Here is a 14,205-nt window from a genome sequence, read left to right on the forward strand (position 1 = left end):
CTTTATTAAGCCAATTAGATCTTTGTAATTTATTTGTTTTTTTGTTATTTAACAGCCTGAGTCTATAAGTTAATTATATTAAAAACTTCCCCCACTTCTACTTTGAAATGGTTTTATTTTAAAAGGTTTAACTTAACATATCAGTACAAGATATAAAAATTCAAAATCCATTAAACAAGTCAACCACACAAAGCTGTCCAAAGCAGCAATTAAAGAAATCACAAAATCGGATCACAGGTTAGATCTCCAGTGGCCTGAGTGTTTCATTCCACACAATGAGGTGTGGTTACTTGTAAGAGAAAATTCCTCTTCTGCCTATTCGGTCCCCAGTCGAGGTCTGCCTTATGCTCTCATTTCACACAGTAGGAAAGCTGGCTGCGGTGGCGATTCCACAGTGGTTGTCCCGGTCCTTGGCCATCAGTACGTAACCCTGTGTGCCCCAGTCTGTGCCCCAGCTGGAAGAGGATAGAGTTTGCCAATTATTCCAGAGGAACAAACACATTTCCCTTCATGAGCAATCACACCCGACACTGAGCAGGGCAGGACAGGGCCAGGACAGATTCAGGAAGAATCCGAGAAGCCGTTCCTGTTCTTGTTCGAGTTCTAACTCAGCTCATAATTCTACTCCTGAACCTTTCATAGACTTTCATAGAACCTTTCACATAGACTACAAAGTGAGAGACCCCAAAATGCTTAGGATCAGATGTGTTTCAGAAATTAAAATAAAGGGGACACCTGGGTGGCTCAGTTGGTTAAGTGTCTGCCTTCAGCTCAGACCATGATCCAGGGTCCTGGGATCGAGCCTGTCATTGGACTCCTTATGCAGCAGGGAGCCTGCTTCTCCCTCTCCCTCTGCCTGCCTCTCTGCCTACTTGTGCTCTCTATCTCTCTGTCAAATAAATAAATAAAATCCTTTAAAAAAAAATTAAAGAATGAAAAAAGAGAAATTTTTAAAAATCTCCAATTTAGAAATGCAACAGTACCAAAACTATAACAGGATCCCCCAGCTCGAGACAGTACCTCACTGTGGTCGTCTCATGAATATGCCTGCGTTCCCCCTACATGGGGTTAACACTTCTGGGATTTCAGAAGTGTGCTCAAGGGTTGGGGGACCTGCCTCCAAACACTGATTCCAAAAAGGATTCCCTTTTCAACTTTAAAGATAAGTATTTTCGACTTTTTTAAAAAAGTCTATTTCTTATTCCATTATAGATCACTTAGTTTTGTCTTTTTCTTTTTCTTTTTTTTTTTTTTTTTTTTTAAAGATTTTATTTATTTTTCAGAGACAGAGGGAGAGAGCGCGAGCGAGCACAGGCAGACAGAGAGGCAGGCAGAGGCAGAGGGAGAAGCAGGCTCCCTGCCGAGCAAGGAGCCCGATGTGGGACTCGATCCCAGGACCCTGGGATCATGACCTGAGCCGAAGGCAGCTGCTTAACCAACTGAGCCACCCAGGCGTCCCATGTATAGTATATTCATTATATTTTTAAAACAATTTTTTTTTATTAAGTAAACACTATCTCCGACGTGGGACTTGAACTCATGGTCTCGAGATCAACAGAGACATGTTCTACCTACTGAGCCAGCTGGACGTCCTTATTTTTGGCTTTTTATACCTGTTCTTGACAATCCAGTATTTTTGCTTCTCTGAGTCTTCTCCTTGAGAACCATAGCCCACCACCAGAATACCGTGATCCAAGTTTTCACTGCTGCAGTCTGGATCATAGTAAATGCCTGGAGAAGAGAGATTCAGGGCTGGGGTGACGATCTCCAGGAACATGTGATCCAGTCTATCAACCACAACCAACAGGAGGCATTTCAAAGTTCAGTTAGATGACATAACCCCAGGTAAGATTTAAAAATCAGATTCATTTATTGATTTACTTTTAGCTAGGCGAGGGATTTAGGCGTTCATCTAATACCAGCAGAAAGACAAACTGGCACAATCTCTTTTGTAAACACTTTGTCAAGAAACATAGACGAACACTGATTGACACCTTGTGGTTCGACTTTGAGCACGTCAGCTTAAGGAAACACAACCCAGAGCACAATATTACTTGAGCCGAGGGGTTCTTGCCAGTTTCAATAACAGTAGTAAAATTCTTTGGAATGTTTCAAGGTCTAATAGTTAGGAAAAAAGGAAAATAAATTGAGATACACCAGTTGAATTATGTAGCAATTTAAATACATTTATGATGTACTTAAAATCACGGGGATATGGGTCAGGTCATGGCAGATGGAAACAATGGGCACAAAAATTACATGTGCAGAGAAACACGGCTCTGTTAAATCCTCACCCTCCAAAATTCCACATTGACTTCTACATACCAGAGTCAATGTTATTGTATGTAATGGTGGTTTTCCCATTTTCTGCCTAAATTTCTACATAAATAGATGCTTACCCTTATGATAGAACTGGAAGGTACTCAGGCTTGCATCGATCGCAGCAGAGATGGGCCCCACAGTGGCCACCGCCAGCTTAAGGGACTCCTCCTCCGGATGGATGTCCATGAAGCCGGTGTCATTGGCGGCGGATTGCTCAGGCTTGTATTTGCAGGATTCATCCTTTCAAAGGGACAGGGGAAGAGATTTGATCACTACCATCCACCTCCTGGGGAACATGAGTTCAAGACAGTTTGTAGCTCAATGTTTTCCAAGTCAAGTTTGTTAGGAAGCATCCTAGGAGCCGAAACGCTATTGGCTGTTTTGAAATCGAAACATTAACTGGTGTGTTCTTCATGAGACACTCTCAGTCTACCTGTCCATAAGAAGCTTTTCATTCTGGAGAAGTCTGTACTATATATAGAATGGTATCAAATGGCCCCATAACAGAAATAGGAAGAGTTGCATGGTCACTATCAAGGCAGAGAATATAGGGTTTTTTTTGTTGTTGTTGTTGTTGCTGTTTTTTAGGATTTTATTTATTTATTTGACAGAGGGAGAGACAGCAAGAAAGGGAACACAAGCAGGGGCAGTGGGAGAAGGAGAAGCAGGCTTCCTGCCGAGCGCAGGACCCTGGGATCGTGACCCGAGCCAAAGGCAGATACTTAACGACTGAGTCACCCAGGCGCCCCCGGCTAATAGAGTTTAATGATAGTTCTGACAGTTGGTGCTGTAGAGTCTACAACATAAACGGTGAGTATGAAATGTGATATCTGTTCTATCTGTATGTGTTCAATGCTAAAAAGCGGAGCTGGAATGACAGGTAGGGAGCACTACTTACCTGTGCATGATACGGGTAAGATTCCTCCGAGTCCAGGCCTCCATTGTCCTTCACGTACTGGAAGGCGTAATCCATCAGGCCACCACTGCAGCCCTCATTGCCTTCTGCCTGAGAGCAGTCCACCAGGTTCTGCTCGCTCAGTGACACCAGTCTGCTGGTTTTCCGAAACATCTGTCCTTCGAGGGCTCCAGTTGCACTAAAAGCCCAACAAGAACCACAGGGACCCTGAAACAAATTTTAAAAATTCTCAGTCTCTGGGGCGCCTGGGTGGCTCAGTAAGTTAAGCCTCTGCCTTCGGCTCAGGTCATGGTCTCAAGGTCCTGGGATTGAGCCCTGCGTCAGGCTCTCTGCTCAGCAGGGAGCCTGCTTCCCTTCCTCTCTCTCTGCCTGCCTCTCTGCCTACTTGTGACCTCTGTCTGTCAAATAAATAAATAAAATTTAAAAAAAAATTCTCAGTCTACAAAACAAATATCAAGATTTGACAGCAGCCCACCGATCCGGAAACTATTTTAAAACATCACGAGCTGCATACTTTTCTCAGCCGACCACAGCAAAGACACCGATTCCTTTCACCTTTCCTCCTGAGGGTGACCTGTGGAGTACTGTCCCACCTGATTCTTCACGGGGGTCACGTAGCCTTTCTCTCTCCAGTCCACAGATGAGGGGGTCTCAGCAAAGGGAGGTGCTTGGAACACGTTCCCCTCCTTGCGCTTCTGGCTTTTAAGGCCATTCATCACCTGCTTGAATTCTTCATTGGTCTTCAAGGAAAAGGAAGTAGAATGTTGACAAGCAGCAGATTATTTGGGCAAAGCACCGAGGAGGGGACGCATGAAACGTTCAGCAACCCGGGTCACACTCACCAGGTCACCAAAAGCATTCATTGCCATTGTGAAGCTGTGTTTCCCTTGGCTGTACTCCTGGTTGTGCTGTTTAATCACTTTCAGATTCTTCTCCCACACTGTTCTCCTCCACCCTTCTTCATTCTGCAGAAAAACAAATAAATTATCATCTTTATTTATATTTAAAACCAGCTCACCTGCACCAAGTGGATGTGCTCACAGAGGGGAGCACAGACCTTGACCGGGGCTGGGCTGATGCTCCCGGAGCTGCTCTCCAGCAACCACACAGCAGGACATCTGTCCCCATCCTGTGCAGTGTACCGGGTACCAGCGGCCTCCAGAAGCTACTCCCCGCTGTGAACTCACACCAGCATAGAACATTCTCTGGGGTCTCAGTGGACAGCTCAGATGTTACCAACCTCGTCATACAGTTTCCCATGTGCTGCCTTCCACTGGGACCAGCGCGCATCTAAGCTCTGATAGAGTTTTGGAGCAGCTGAGACTATTCCCAGGCAAAGCGCAGCCAGGAAGGGAGAAGGATGCATGTTTCAAAACCTAGGAAGAAAAGAAGAGTTTCTGATTAGACCAAACCATCTAAAAAGCCATCCTTCTTCCTTCTGAGATGTAAGGCCACTAAGGTGGAGTACAAACACGCACTCCATCCTCCCGAGTGCTTCCACGGGGCTTTGGAGGAAGGCTGGGGCTGTGGGATGGGCAGGGGGTCTGCCGCCCTGTGACCCGCCTGCCACTTCCAGGGAACCTGCGTCTCAGCACAGGGAGGGGCGGGCCCTGGCAGCGAGGTGTCAGGGGAATCAGGCTGCCCTGTCCGGAAACGTCAAATCCATGGTCAGCGCCTCCTGGGAGCCCAGAACCCCCAATGCCGAGGCAGGCAGCCGCGCGGGTGCCCCCTGCTCAGGTTCGGCACGAGAAGACCACCTGTGGCCAGTGGCGCGAGGCAGCGCAGCTGCGCAGTCTCGATCACAGATGCGTGTCCTGAGTTCCAGAAAGCCCGGCAGTGGGGTGAAGCCAAGCTTTTAGGGCCGGGATCCGGCCAGGTCAGCCCCGCCCCCAGCGCCAGTTCAGGCTGCGAGAGGCTGAGTCAGCCTGGGGGCGGGGCCTGTGCGCCCGGGAGCTCCGCCAAGCTGGGACACGCTGGGCAAGCCCGTCTCGGGGGACCTGGGGGAGGCGAGCCGGGGGACCGGGGACGGGACTGAGAAGGGAATCCGGTCCCTCCCTAGGGACCCCCATTCACTAATCGGCAGAAATGGATGTGTTGGCAGGTGGTTCACGAAAAGAGGCTCACAGGGAGCCCCAAGTGGGTTTCCAGCGTGACCCTGCCTGTCCTCTAGTCCTAGAGTCGGGTTAAAATCTCCCCGCGGGCTGAGAACAGGATAATCTAGTCCAAGTGGTTCCTGTTTATTCCAAGCGGAGATGGGGCAGCTGGAGGAAGTAGAGCCCACGGGGGAAAGTGATACCGTGGTTTCAGGATGGGATGCCTCCGAGTTATGGAAAAATCTGGAGAGGGCTGGAAATCTCTGAACAGCCAGTGTGCTGGGCAAGGCTCAAGGGCTTTCAAGGAACTGGACTGACAGGCGGAGGTCCAGGGAAGGTGTGGCATTTGTAATGTTCCTGCGCTGACTCTCCGGGCAGTTTCTTTTTCCCCTCTCATGCCTTTCTCAAAACTGACAGAAACATGTTATTTACAGAGAAATCCGGCTTAATAAAAAGAAAAAAGGCGGGAAGTAGAAACTGCTTTTTCCTCCCCACTCTCTGCATTACGGGTTATTACCGGCCTCAGTATCCAATGTGATCTTCTTCAGATTTAAAAGAAATTTGTCTTATTCATGTTTTACCTCAATGATTATTAATTTAATTTACAGTGAATGTCAGGATTTAAATGACAGTTTGTGAAAATATTTTAAATGGAGGAAAACATACAAGATATACAAATGTTAATTTATATCATTAAAAACTTAAGGAACACAAACCGGAAGCATTGTCACTATTTGGGGAATGTGGTAGCATTTTCAGCAGAATTGAAACTGAGAGTGTATTTGACTGAACTGACTCCTAGTATCAGGGCAAGACAGCATTACTCAGGGCTTCTGTGTGGCCGGGGTTGGGGGGGTCGGGTAGAGTAAGGGGCAGAAATGCATTTGTACTTTCAACTTGATTAGTAATGACTCAACTGTGGGAGGAAGATCAAATCTTTTCTCCCCTGCCATGGGGTCTGAGGGACAGGCCCTGCTGCTCCCTCCTGCTTGGGGCATTATGGATAGGGCTTTAGCCTCACACTGAAACAGCCTTGAAGGCCACTGCTGAGCCTTCCCACTGCCATCAGCTTCCTCCATCTGACCATCTCATTTACGCTCCCTAATGCTTCAGCAGTTCTGTTCTGAGTGGGTAATAGAAACACTTAAAAACCTTTCTAGGGCTGAACGCAGGTGAAATGCGACCCCCCAGTCCTCTCCTCCAGGCACCATGGGACAGCGTACATAGTGCACAAGCATCAGCAGGGGTCAGCCAGGAAATCTGCTGCTGCAGGGAAGGTACACAGCCTGTTCCACCTCTGTTTGCTTGGTCCTAAAGATCAAAGACAGGTAGAGCAGGCTGAAGATCCCAGCTGGGTGGCCACACTCACATGACCGGACCAGAGGGCTGGACATGCCTTGTTCTCCCACTCAGGTGTCCCTCAGGTGGTCAGGATGAAAGGATAACATTCATTACCTGTTGACTTTCTTGTACGCAACCCGCTCTGATTCAGCCACAGGTATCCATTGCCTTTGGAAGGGTTGGGATTAGTAAAATGGAGACAGTAAGAAAAAGAGTCCCATGTTCAGTCTGTAACTTTCAAAACAGAATTTTTTAAGCCTCTGGCTTTCAATACAAGGCCAGGCTTTATAGAAAGAGATGCACTGTCCTAATTGTCGAAAAGCTCATGAAGGCTAGGCCAGGCACCTAAGGTGTCCTGACTCGAGATCATCTTGTCGTAAGGAAAGTTTTAAAACTTAGCAAACAACATAAATACTGTCTTAACGAATGTGTATACGGCTACTGTGGATGAGAAATCCAGGTTTCCATGTAACCTGGAGGCTGGACCGGATGGAAAGTTCACGTTCAAGTGTCAGCACATTTATGAATTAAAGCCTGCTCTTCCCATTCTCCGTCCCTGGGTCTGCTGGAGCAGAGACCCGCTGACCCCTGTGTTTCATGACAGGACCATGGTCTGACTCCAGCTTTCCTGGAGTCAGGAAACTGTGACCATGTTTCCCAAGCAGCCAGAATCACAGTGCTTCCCAAAGCGACCCCCCACCTGTTTCCGGAACATGGGTGAGTTTTGTAGTGCCAGGGGACGGAGTCCACAGGCCACGAAATATTTCACGGGAAGGGGCCTGTGCGGCTTGCCATCTATTTCTATACACAGCTTCTGCACAAACTAAACAATAATGAATTGAAAGTCACACTGCCCGCAACAATCTGGTCACTAGTGTTGTGAATTGGAGGAAAAGAAGGATCACCGGATGATTTTTCTTTTAGGTTAAATTATTCAATAAAAAGAAATATCCATTATTCTAAGATCATTTTTAAAACTCTGCTCTTTCTCTTCTTCATGGCCTTACAAGGTTTTAAAAATGTGTTTTGCAATGTTGGTGACAACGGCCGGCAGCTGTTGCTTTTTCTGAGCGATCCTACTTGGGAAAACAAAGTGTCGGTCCCCCATGTTCTTTATGAAATCTTACTACTCCATGAAAATGCCAAAGTGTGGGAGCCCCTGGGACACAGTAGGGCTTCTCGGGGTTTAAGAGGCGGTAGAGGAGAAGCTCGTCTCCCTTAGAAAAGAGCTTCAGGCACCAGATTCTGGAGGCAAAGAGTTCTAAAATTTATTTTTATGTCTTATTTTCAGAACAACATTCCTACTAAAATGATGAATGAAACTTAATCAAGCCTGAAGTTCACTTTTGTCCATTTTATCTGGATGTTACCAGATAAAGCCACAAATCAGAACATTCCACACGATAACCCATTCTGCATGGTGGCCCCGTGGCTGGGTGTCCTGTCCATGGAAGGGTCTTCAGTGGGGTCCTCTCTATTACAGCCTGTGTTGACGGGGAACTTATCCGTCTAGGGGGGCCTAGTTTCCCAGGGCCAAGGTGGGCAGGGTTCCGGCTGGATGGCTGGCTCTCGAGCACGAGGTTGTGAGGATGCTGGGGAAGTGGAAACCTGAGCCAGGAGGCAGGGGAGCATTATGCAGAGAAGAACCCAGAATCCTAGTGTGGCTGCAGCCCCAGTGAGGGGAGCCTGCAGCGGAACTCGGCCCCTCAAATCAGGCAGACAAGGACACAGACCACCACAGATGGGTTCATAGTGTTGTCAGTTCAATGAGAATTCTGCTGAGTCACTAAATGAGTCACTAACTTCCACATGTCGGGAAACCTTACAGCTTACATACAAAAAATAAAACAAAAAACAAAACAAAAACACACGATGGGGGTTCACCGGATTTGAAACCAATCCTACAAATGTGCGTGGCATTACCAAGAAGGAGTTTTGAAGCTGAAAGTTTTCTAAACTATCAATAATTATAATGATTAACTAATCATTTTCATCTCTCATGATGTTGGAATGATTGAATAATCTTTCTGTTTTGCTCAGAGGGGTATTAAAAATCTGTTTTAGGTAGCAAAAACTGTATTTAAAGGATTAGAAGGTGTGTTAACAGTTTTTTAATATAATAATGCTTTCTGGGAAAAATGGAAACCAAACAGAGTGAGCACTACAAATGCATTTTTTCCCCTCGGCAAGAAGTGCTTCTCTCCTTGGATTTTAATCGTCATGAGACAAAACAAAACAAACCAAACCAACAAAAAAAGAAGTTTTACGTTCAATCCAAAATAGAGGGAAAACGTTCATGAAAGTGTATATCGCATCTTTATTTCTAATAGGGAAGAATGAGTGAGTGTCTCAGGGTCGGGAATTGGGACATGGCCACACCATCCCAGTGCACAGCCGTTACCACTGTGCTTTCTGAAGAGCTTTGGCGGAACGTTGAATTATTGCTATTATGACACATTAAGTAAAAATAAGAAAAGGCAGGTTATACAATTGTACATTTTATATTATTTCAGTTACATTAAAATATGTCTAGGAAAAAAATGGAAGGGAATAAAAACTTTCATTACATCAAATTGCCCCCAAATCCAAGAGGGTCATTGCCCGAGCTCCAGGGAGGGCTGACCCTGAAGGGTTTAGGCTGCTGACCTTCAGCACACTGAACTGTCAGCAATAAATTCCAGGCTTCTCTTTCCCGTGTGAGGACTGGTCACAGAGTCACATGACTCCCAGGAACTGGCAGCAGCCTCCCTCGAGGGTGACTGGCCACCTCTTCTTGGAAGACAGAAAGATCCCCATCAGCCCTGGTGCTAGGCCGCCAGAGGCCCTGCTGAAGTCCATCGTCTCCCTTGGGTGGGGACGGCACGAAGGCGTCTGGAGGAGGACAGTGTCCTCACCCGGCTCTGTTTGTCTCTGACTGTGGGAAATGGGCATCCGTGGATGAATCGCTCAGGGCCAAGGTACTGGGCCAGGAGAACATGTCTTCAGGGCCAGAGAATCCTTAACCTCATGAGACACAGACACAAGTATACATGTGCTTGTATACAACACACACAACAAACACACATTTATAGACAAATGCGCACATATGCAAACATAGTCACACAATATACTCATACACGTGTACAACTTGACGCACACACAGTCCATTACCGTATGAATACCATACGAGAATAACGGGCCCCAGGTACAGTCAGATGCCCTGACACTTAGTGTGGATTGTTAATGACTGATGGTCTAGTTTGGTCTAAATCTTAAACCCTTTGTTTTCAGAACCCAAAGACTGAGGTTGAAGCAAACCATTTGTAAGACTCTTTTAGTTGTAAGACTCTGTGATTTCAAGGACAAGGGACATTACCCACCAAGAGTGAACTCAGTCCCTGCTCTGTGCCCCCATACAGGAGCCCCATGGCTGGAGTCACAGCCTTGGGCCCCCAGCCAGGCCCCCCTCACCAAACAGCAGCCCCCAGGGTGAGGGCACATCACAGCCCCATCCCGGGGCACCTCTGCTGTCGATCCTTGTGGAACTTCTTTCCTGACCCTCCTCCTCATGCCCACACTCTACTTCATCCTTATAGAGCAGAGACATGGCCCTGGGAGCAACAGTCCCCACCAGCCCTCTGAGGCGGGCCTTCCGGAAGATTAGCGGCTGTCCCCTGGGGCATGTCTGGCTCTGCCCCACGCACATTTCCAGGGGTGCTCTGGGACGGCGCTGACTACCCCTTAAAATCCCATTTCAGGGACTCCTCTCTGGCCCTCCCTCCTCCAGGGTGTTCAGCTGGGACCTGCGCTCCATCCCCGTCCTGGCCCATGTCTGGAAGTCACTGAGTCCCGGGCCCAAGGGGTTTGGGGCTCCAGCCTCTCAGCAGTGCGTAACTTTTCATTGCAAAGATAAAGTCGGACCTCACCCTCAGGTGGTAGCCAGAGCACAGCTACAGTCTCTGGAAAGAGCTCCCAGGAGCCCATTTTTCAGGCGGCTGTTAGCTTGAGCCCCGTGACTGGCCTGGGGGAGCAGGTACACTGTCACCTGTCTCTGTGTCCTTGTTGTGAGCCCGGGGAGCAACATAATAGGTGCTCAGCAAACATCTGGGGGATAATCAATCAGACGACATTACTCCTCATAAAGTTTGGCCTGATTACATCCTCGAGAATCTGAAGTCCTGAAAAGATATGGCGCTATCCCAAGTATGAGTTGAAACTGAAGGAGGAAAATTGTGTAGGAAAGAAAAAGAGAAAAGATGCCAAACAAAATTCTTATCTGTTCTTCCTATGATACCATCTTAAAGAAAATATTTTTTGATAAAATGAACATGAATTCTTCCAAAACAAAATCTATCTTTTTTTCTATTCCCCCCCCTTGTGGGGATCCTGCTTTGTTGGATGTTCCAAACACCCTAGCTTTGGTAAGGTAATCTTGCACATTCCTCTGCAATCCTTATTGCTACCTGGATATTTTTACATTCCAGCTTTATATATTTTCTCTACTTTAAAAAGTTGCAGCGAAATAGAATATAAAATTGTTTGTTTGAGCCGCATTTCCCCGTGCGGCACAGGGCAGCAAGCACACGCCCAGCGCTGGGCACCAGCCTCACCATCCGTCCCCAGATCATTTTCATCTTCCAAACTGAATTAGCTTTTCCCCTTCACTAAGGCCTTCCTCTCGAAGCTCAGCTCTCCTGACCACACTCCCTGACAGGCACGTCACCGCTGTGCCTGTAGAAAGAGTGAACTCAGACCCTCACTTTGTGGCTTTTCTAGGGCCACACTGTTAAGATTCAATAAAACCGATGGGGACTCTGGACATCGATGGGGCCAAATGTGGTTTTGTCACTTCAGGGACTACTAAGTTGTAATTAAACCCCTTCTGCGGGCACCTGGGTGGCTCAGTGGGTTAAAGCCTCTGCCTTTGGCTCAGGTCATGATCCCAGGGTCCTGGGATTGAGCCCCGCATCGGGCTCTCTGCCCAGTGGGGAGCCTGCTTCCTCCTCTCTCTCTCTGCCTGCCTCTCTGCCTACTTGTGATCTGTCCGTCAAATAAATAAAATTAAAAAAAAATTTTTTTTAAAGAAAAGAAGAAGAAGAAGAAAAAAAAACCCCTGTCCTCCCGAAACTGTCCTCCAGAATCTCCACCTATAGTTTTGATTCTTTTTCCTGAAATGTGCCTTCCAGAGTTGGAGCCAATCAGAACTCCCATGGTGGCCTCCAGCACATTCCACAGAGGCTTCGGACCCTGGGAAGCTCCTGTCCATATGGAGACCTCAGGCCGCCCAGGGCAGCCCAGGAGGGGGCTTTGTACCAAAGAGCAACGCCACCTAGAAGGGTTGAGGAGCCTGTTCCCCAGTGCCCTTCACTGTGACACTAAGAAAAAGGTCCTATGAGGCTTGTCTTTGTGGCTCCTGGGACCTTGCACTGATGGTCTCACTGTGGCCTCACGAGGTGACCCATGTTCTGGTTTCTTCCCTCCTGCAGGAGGCGGAGCCGGCTGCCTATGGTGGGACTTTGCCAGACACTTCCAGCCTCATCTAAGTTCATGACTGAAGACCCCAAAAGGCCCCCATGGGCTTTCCCAGGAAGGGGCTTTGAGCTCCATGGTCCTGAAGCCCTTCAGATTTGGGTTGTAATGGTTCCCATTATGGCTTCAACACTCCAGGAGCCCAAGTGGCCCACATCCTTCTGAACATGCACCAAGCCCGGCACCTGCATCAAAGACAAGTATAGACGCTTGTGGTCCTTTGCTTTTCTTTGCCCAGCATCCTCCCTCTGCCCCTTTCCCCTCTTAATAGAACATCCTTCTTGGGAAGAAGGGCTCCTTTCCCAACCTCACCTCGGGGTCCCCAGGGCCAGACCCTCAAGGACTCCACCTCCCCGCCCTCCATGTTCTGTGCAGGGCTGCTCCAGGTCCCTTGAGGGACCTGATCCTTCTCTGGAATTTACATACAGATGGTTTCCAAGACCATCCTCTGGGTCCAGTGTCCTAGGCCGTTCCCCGCACATCTGTACAGACAAAGCTTCCCGAGTGCCTACACTAGGACTCCAGGATTTGGCGTGTGTTTGGGTCACGCAAGGACAACGGAAGGGACTCCTTTCTTTGTGAGAACAAATGTGAAAACCCTCTGGGCTCTTGCCGTTTCCCCTCACCATTCCCAATTTTGGTAATAACAACCCCCAAATAAGCTAGGTGTTTCCATATGGGGGTACAGGTTCGGACTTTCTGGACTTCAGTGTGGTTTGTCTGCTCTGTGGGTACTACAGGAGGAAAACAAAACAGAGATAAAGGATCCCTTTTGAATGAAAGTTCAACAAATTAATGAAATAAGAAACATGTTATTTATAACAAAATAAAATAAAAGGAAAAAGAAAGAACAAGAAAGAGAAGGCAAACCAGCAACTTCCAAGACTATGACTTATAGATTAAGTAAAAATAACTCTATTGATATACACATATACACACTATGTAGGTAGATAACTGATAGATGTCACAAAATTAAAATTATATGCTTCTCAGGACAGAAGAATTAGGACACGTTCCTCACAGCTATTTTTTTTTTTAAAGATTTATTTATTTATTTATTTATTTGACAGAGAGATCACAAGTAGACAGAGAGGCAGGCAGAGAGAGAGAGAGAGAGAAGCAGGCTCCCCGCTGAGCAGAGAGCCCGACATGGGACTCTATCCCAAGACCCCGAGATCATGACCTGAGCTGAAGGCAGCGGCTTAGCCCACTGAGCCACCCAGGTGCCCCCCTCATAGCTATTTAAAACTGTATCACAATGTGAAATCACTGCAGGAAATCTTGCTTCCTTCACCTTCTTTGTTAGACCTCGCAGACTGGAAGTTATCAAACCAGGATCTAAATGTGAAAATCATCCGCTTTGCGCAGACGACAACGGACTGCCACACGCCACGGGGCAGGGGTCTTCCGAGTTCTCCCACAGGCCTTCCTCACCTGCAGCGGTGTCGCCTTCTACCTGAGATGCGCGGGAATGAGGCCGGGGCACCGTGGGCAGGTGCCGCGTGGATGCGCACATCGTCTAAACAAGAGCAACAAAGACGTGTTTTTCCGTGAAAACAACGCTGGCCATGTACTCTCTAGAGAGGATTTCCTTCTCCTTTCTATTTAAATATATGTATGAAAACGTGTGCTAAGGACCCAAGGAGCCTCTCTCTCTGCTCCGGCCTGTCCTCTGCTGCCCCCTGCAGGTCAACAAGATGACTGTGCCCCTGGAGACACCTGGGGGCCCTAAGGGAGAGCAGAGGTGGGCCGCACACTGTGAAGACTGCTCCCCCGAGCGCTCACGTGAGCCTCCAGCTGCAGCCTAAGGCGGCGGTTCTCAGCTGGGGTGATTTCGCGCCCCACAGGGAGCCCAGGGCCACGTCTGAAGACACCTGGAGTTGTCAGGAATCGGGGAGGACGAGCCTTGCAGAGACCAGAGACAGTGGCGCTCCACACCTTGCAGTGCCCGGGACCGCCCCGCACGGCAGAGAACGATCTGGTCCAAAACGTCAGCTGTGCTGAGGCTGAGAAACACTGGTCTCT

General features: G+C 48.0%; 1 protein-coding gene across 2 annotated transcripts; it reads right to left on the reverse strand.

Annotated features, from left to right (window-relative positions):
• Positions 1 to 95: 95 nt before the first annotated feature.
• On the reverse strand, positions 96 to 5,419 carry LOC116570439 (cathepsin L1-like). 2 transcript variants are annotated; one of them, XM_032307575.1, is made up of 8 exons: positions 5,316 to 5,419; positions 4,479 to 4,614; positions 4,081 to 4,203; positions 3,832 to 3,978; positions 3,221 to 3,445; positions 2,400 to 2,562; positions 1,614 to 1,731; positions 96 to 455 (listed from the first exon to the last, which is right to left on the reverse strand). In XM_032307575.1, exons 2-8 carry the CDS (start codon positions 4,602 to 4,604, stop codon positions 356 to 358), a joined length of 1,002 nt encoding a protein of 333 aa, XP_032163466.1. In that variant the 5' UTR covers positions 4,605 to 4,614; positions 5,316 to 5,419; the 3' UTR covers positions 96 to 355. The 2 variants fall into 2 exon arrangements, with proteins under 2 accessions (XP_032163466.1, XP_032163465.1); XM_032307574.1 differs by lacking the exon at positions 5,316 to 5,419 and adding an exon at positions 4,996 to 5,119.
• Between the last annotated feature and the right edge of the window lie 8,786 nt (positions 5,420 to 14,205).

This window comes from Mustela erminea, chromosome 12 (genome assembly GCF_009829155.1).
Source record: "Mustela erminea isolate mMusErm1 chromosome 12, mMusErm1.Pri, whole genome shotgun sequence".
In the NCBI taxonomy this organism is placed as follows: domain Eukaryota; kingdom Metazoa; phylum Chordata; class Mammalia; order Carnivora; family Mustelidae; genus Mustela; species Mustela erminea.

Bases quoted from the DNA above. Each gene is read 5' to 3' on its own strand.
- LOC116570439 (XM_032307575.1), bottom strand. From the start codon at position 4,604: ATGCATCCTTCTCCCTTCCTGGCTGCGCTTTGCCTGGGAATAGTCTCA. The intron at 4,204-4,478 runs GTTGGTAACATC...GTTTTTCTGCAG, and splicing joins ATGGGAAACTGTATGACGAG to AATGAAGAAGGGTGGAGGAG. The intron at 1,732-2,399 runs GTAAGCATCTAT...TCTCTTCTCCAG, and splicing joins CTTCCAGTTCTATCATAAGG to GCATTTACTATGATCCAGAC.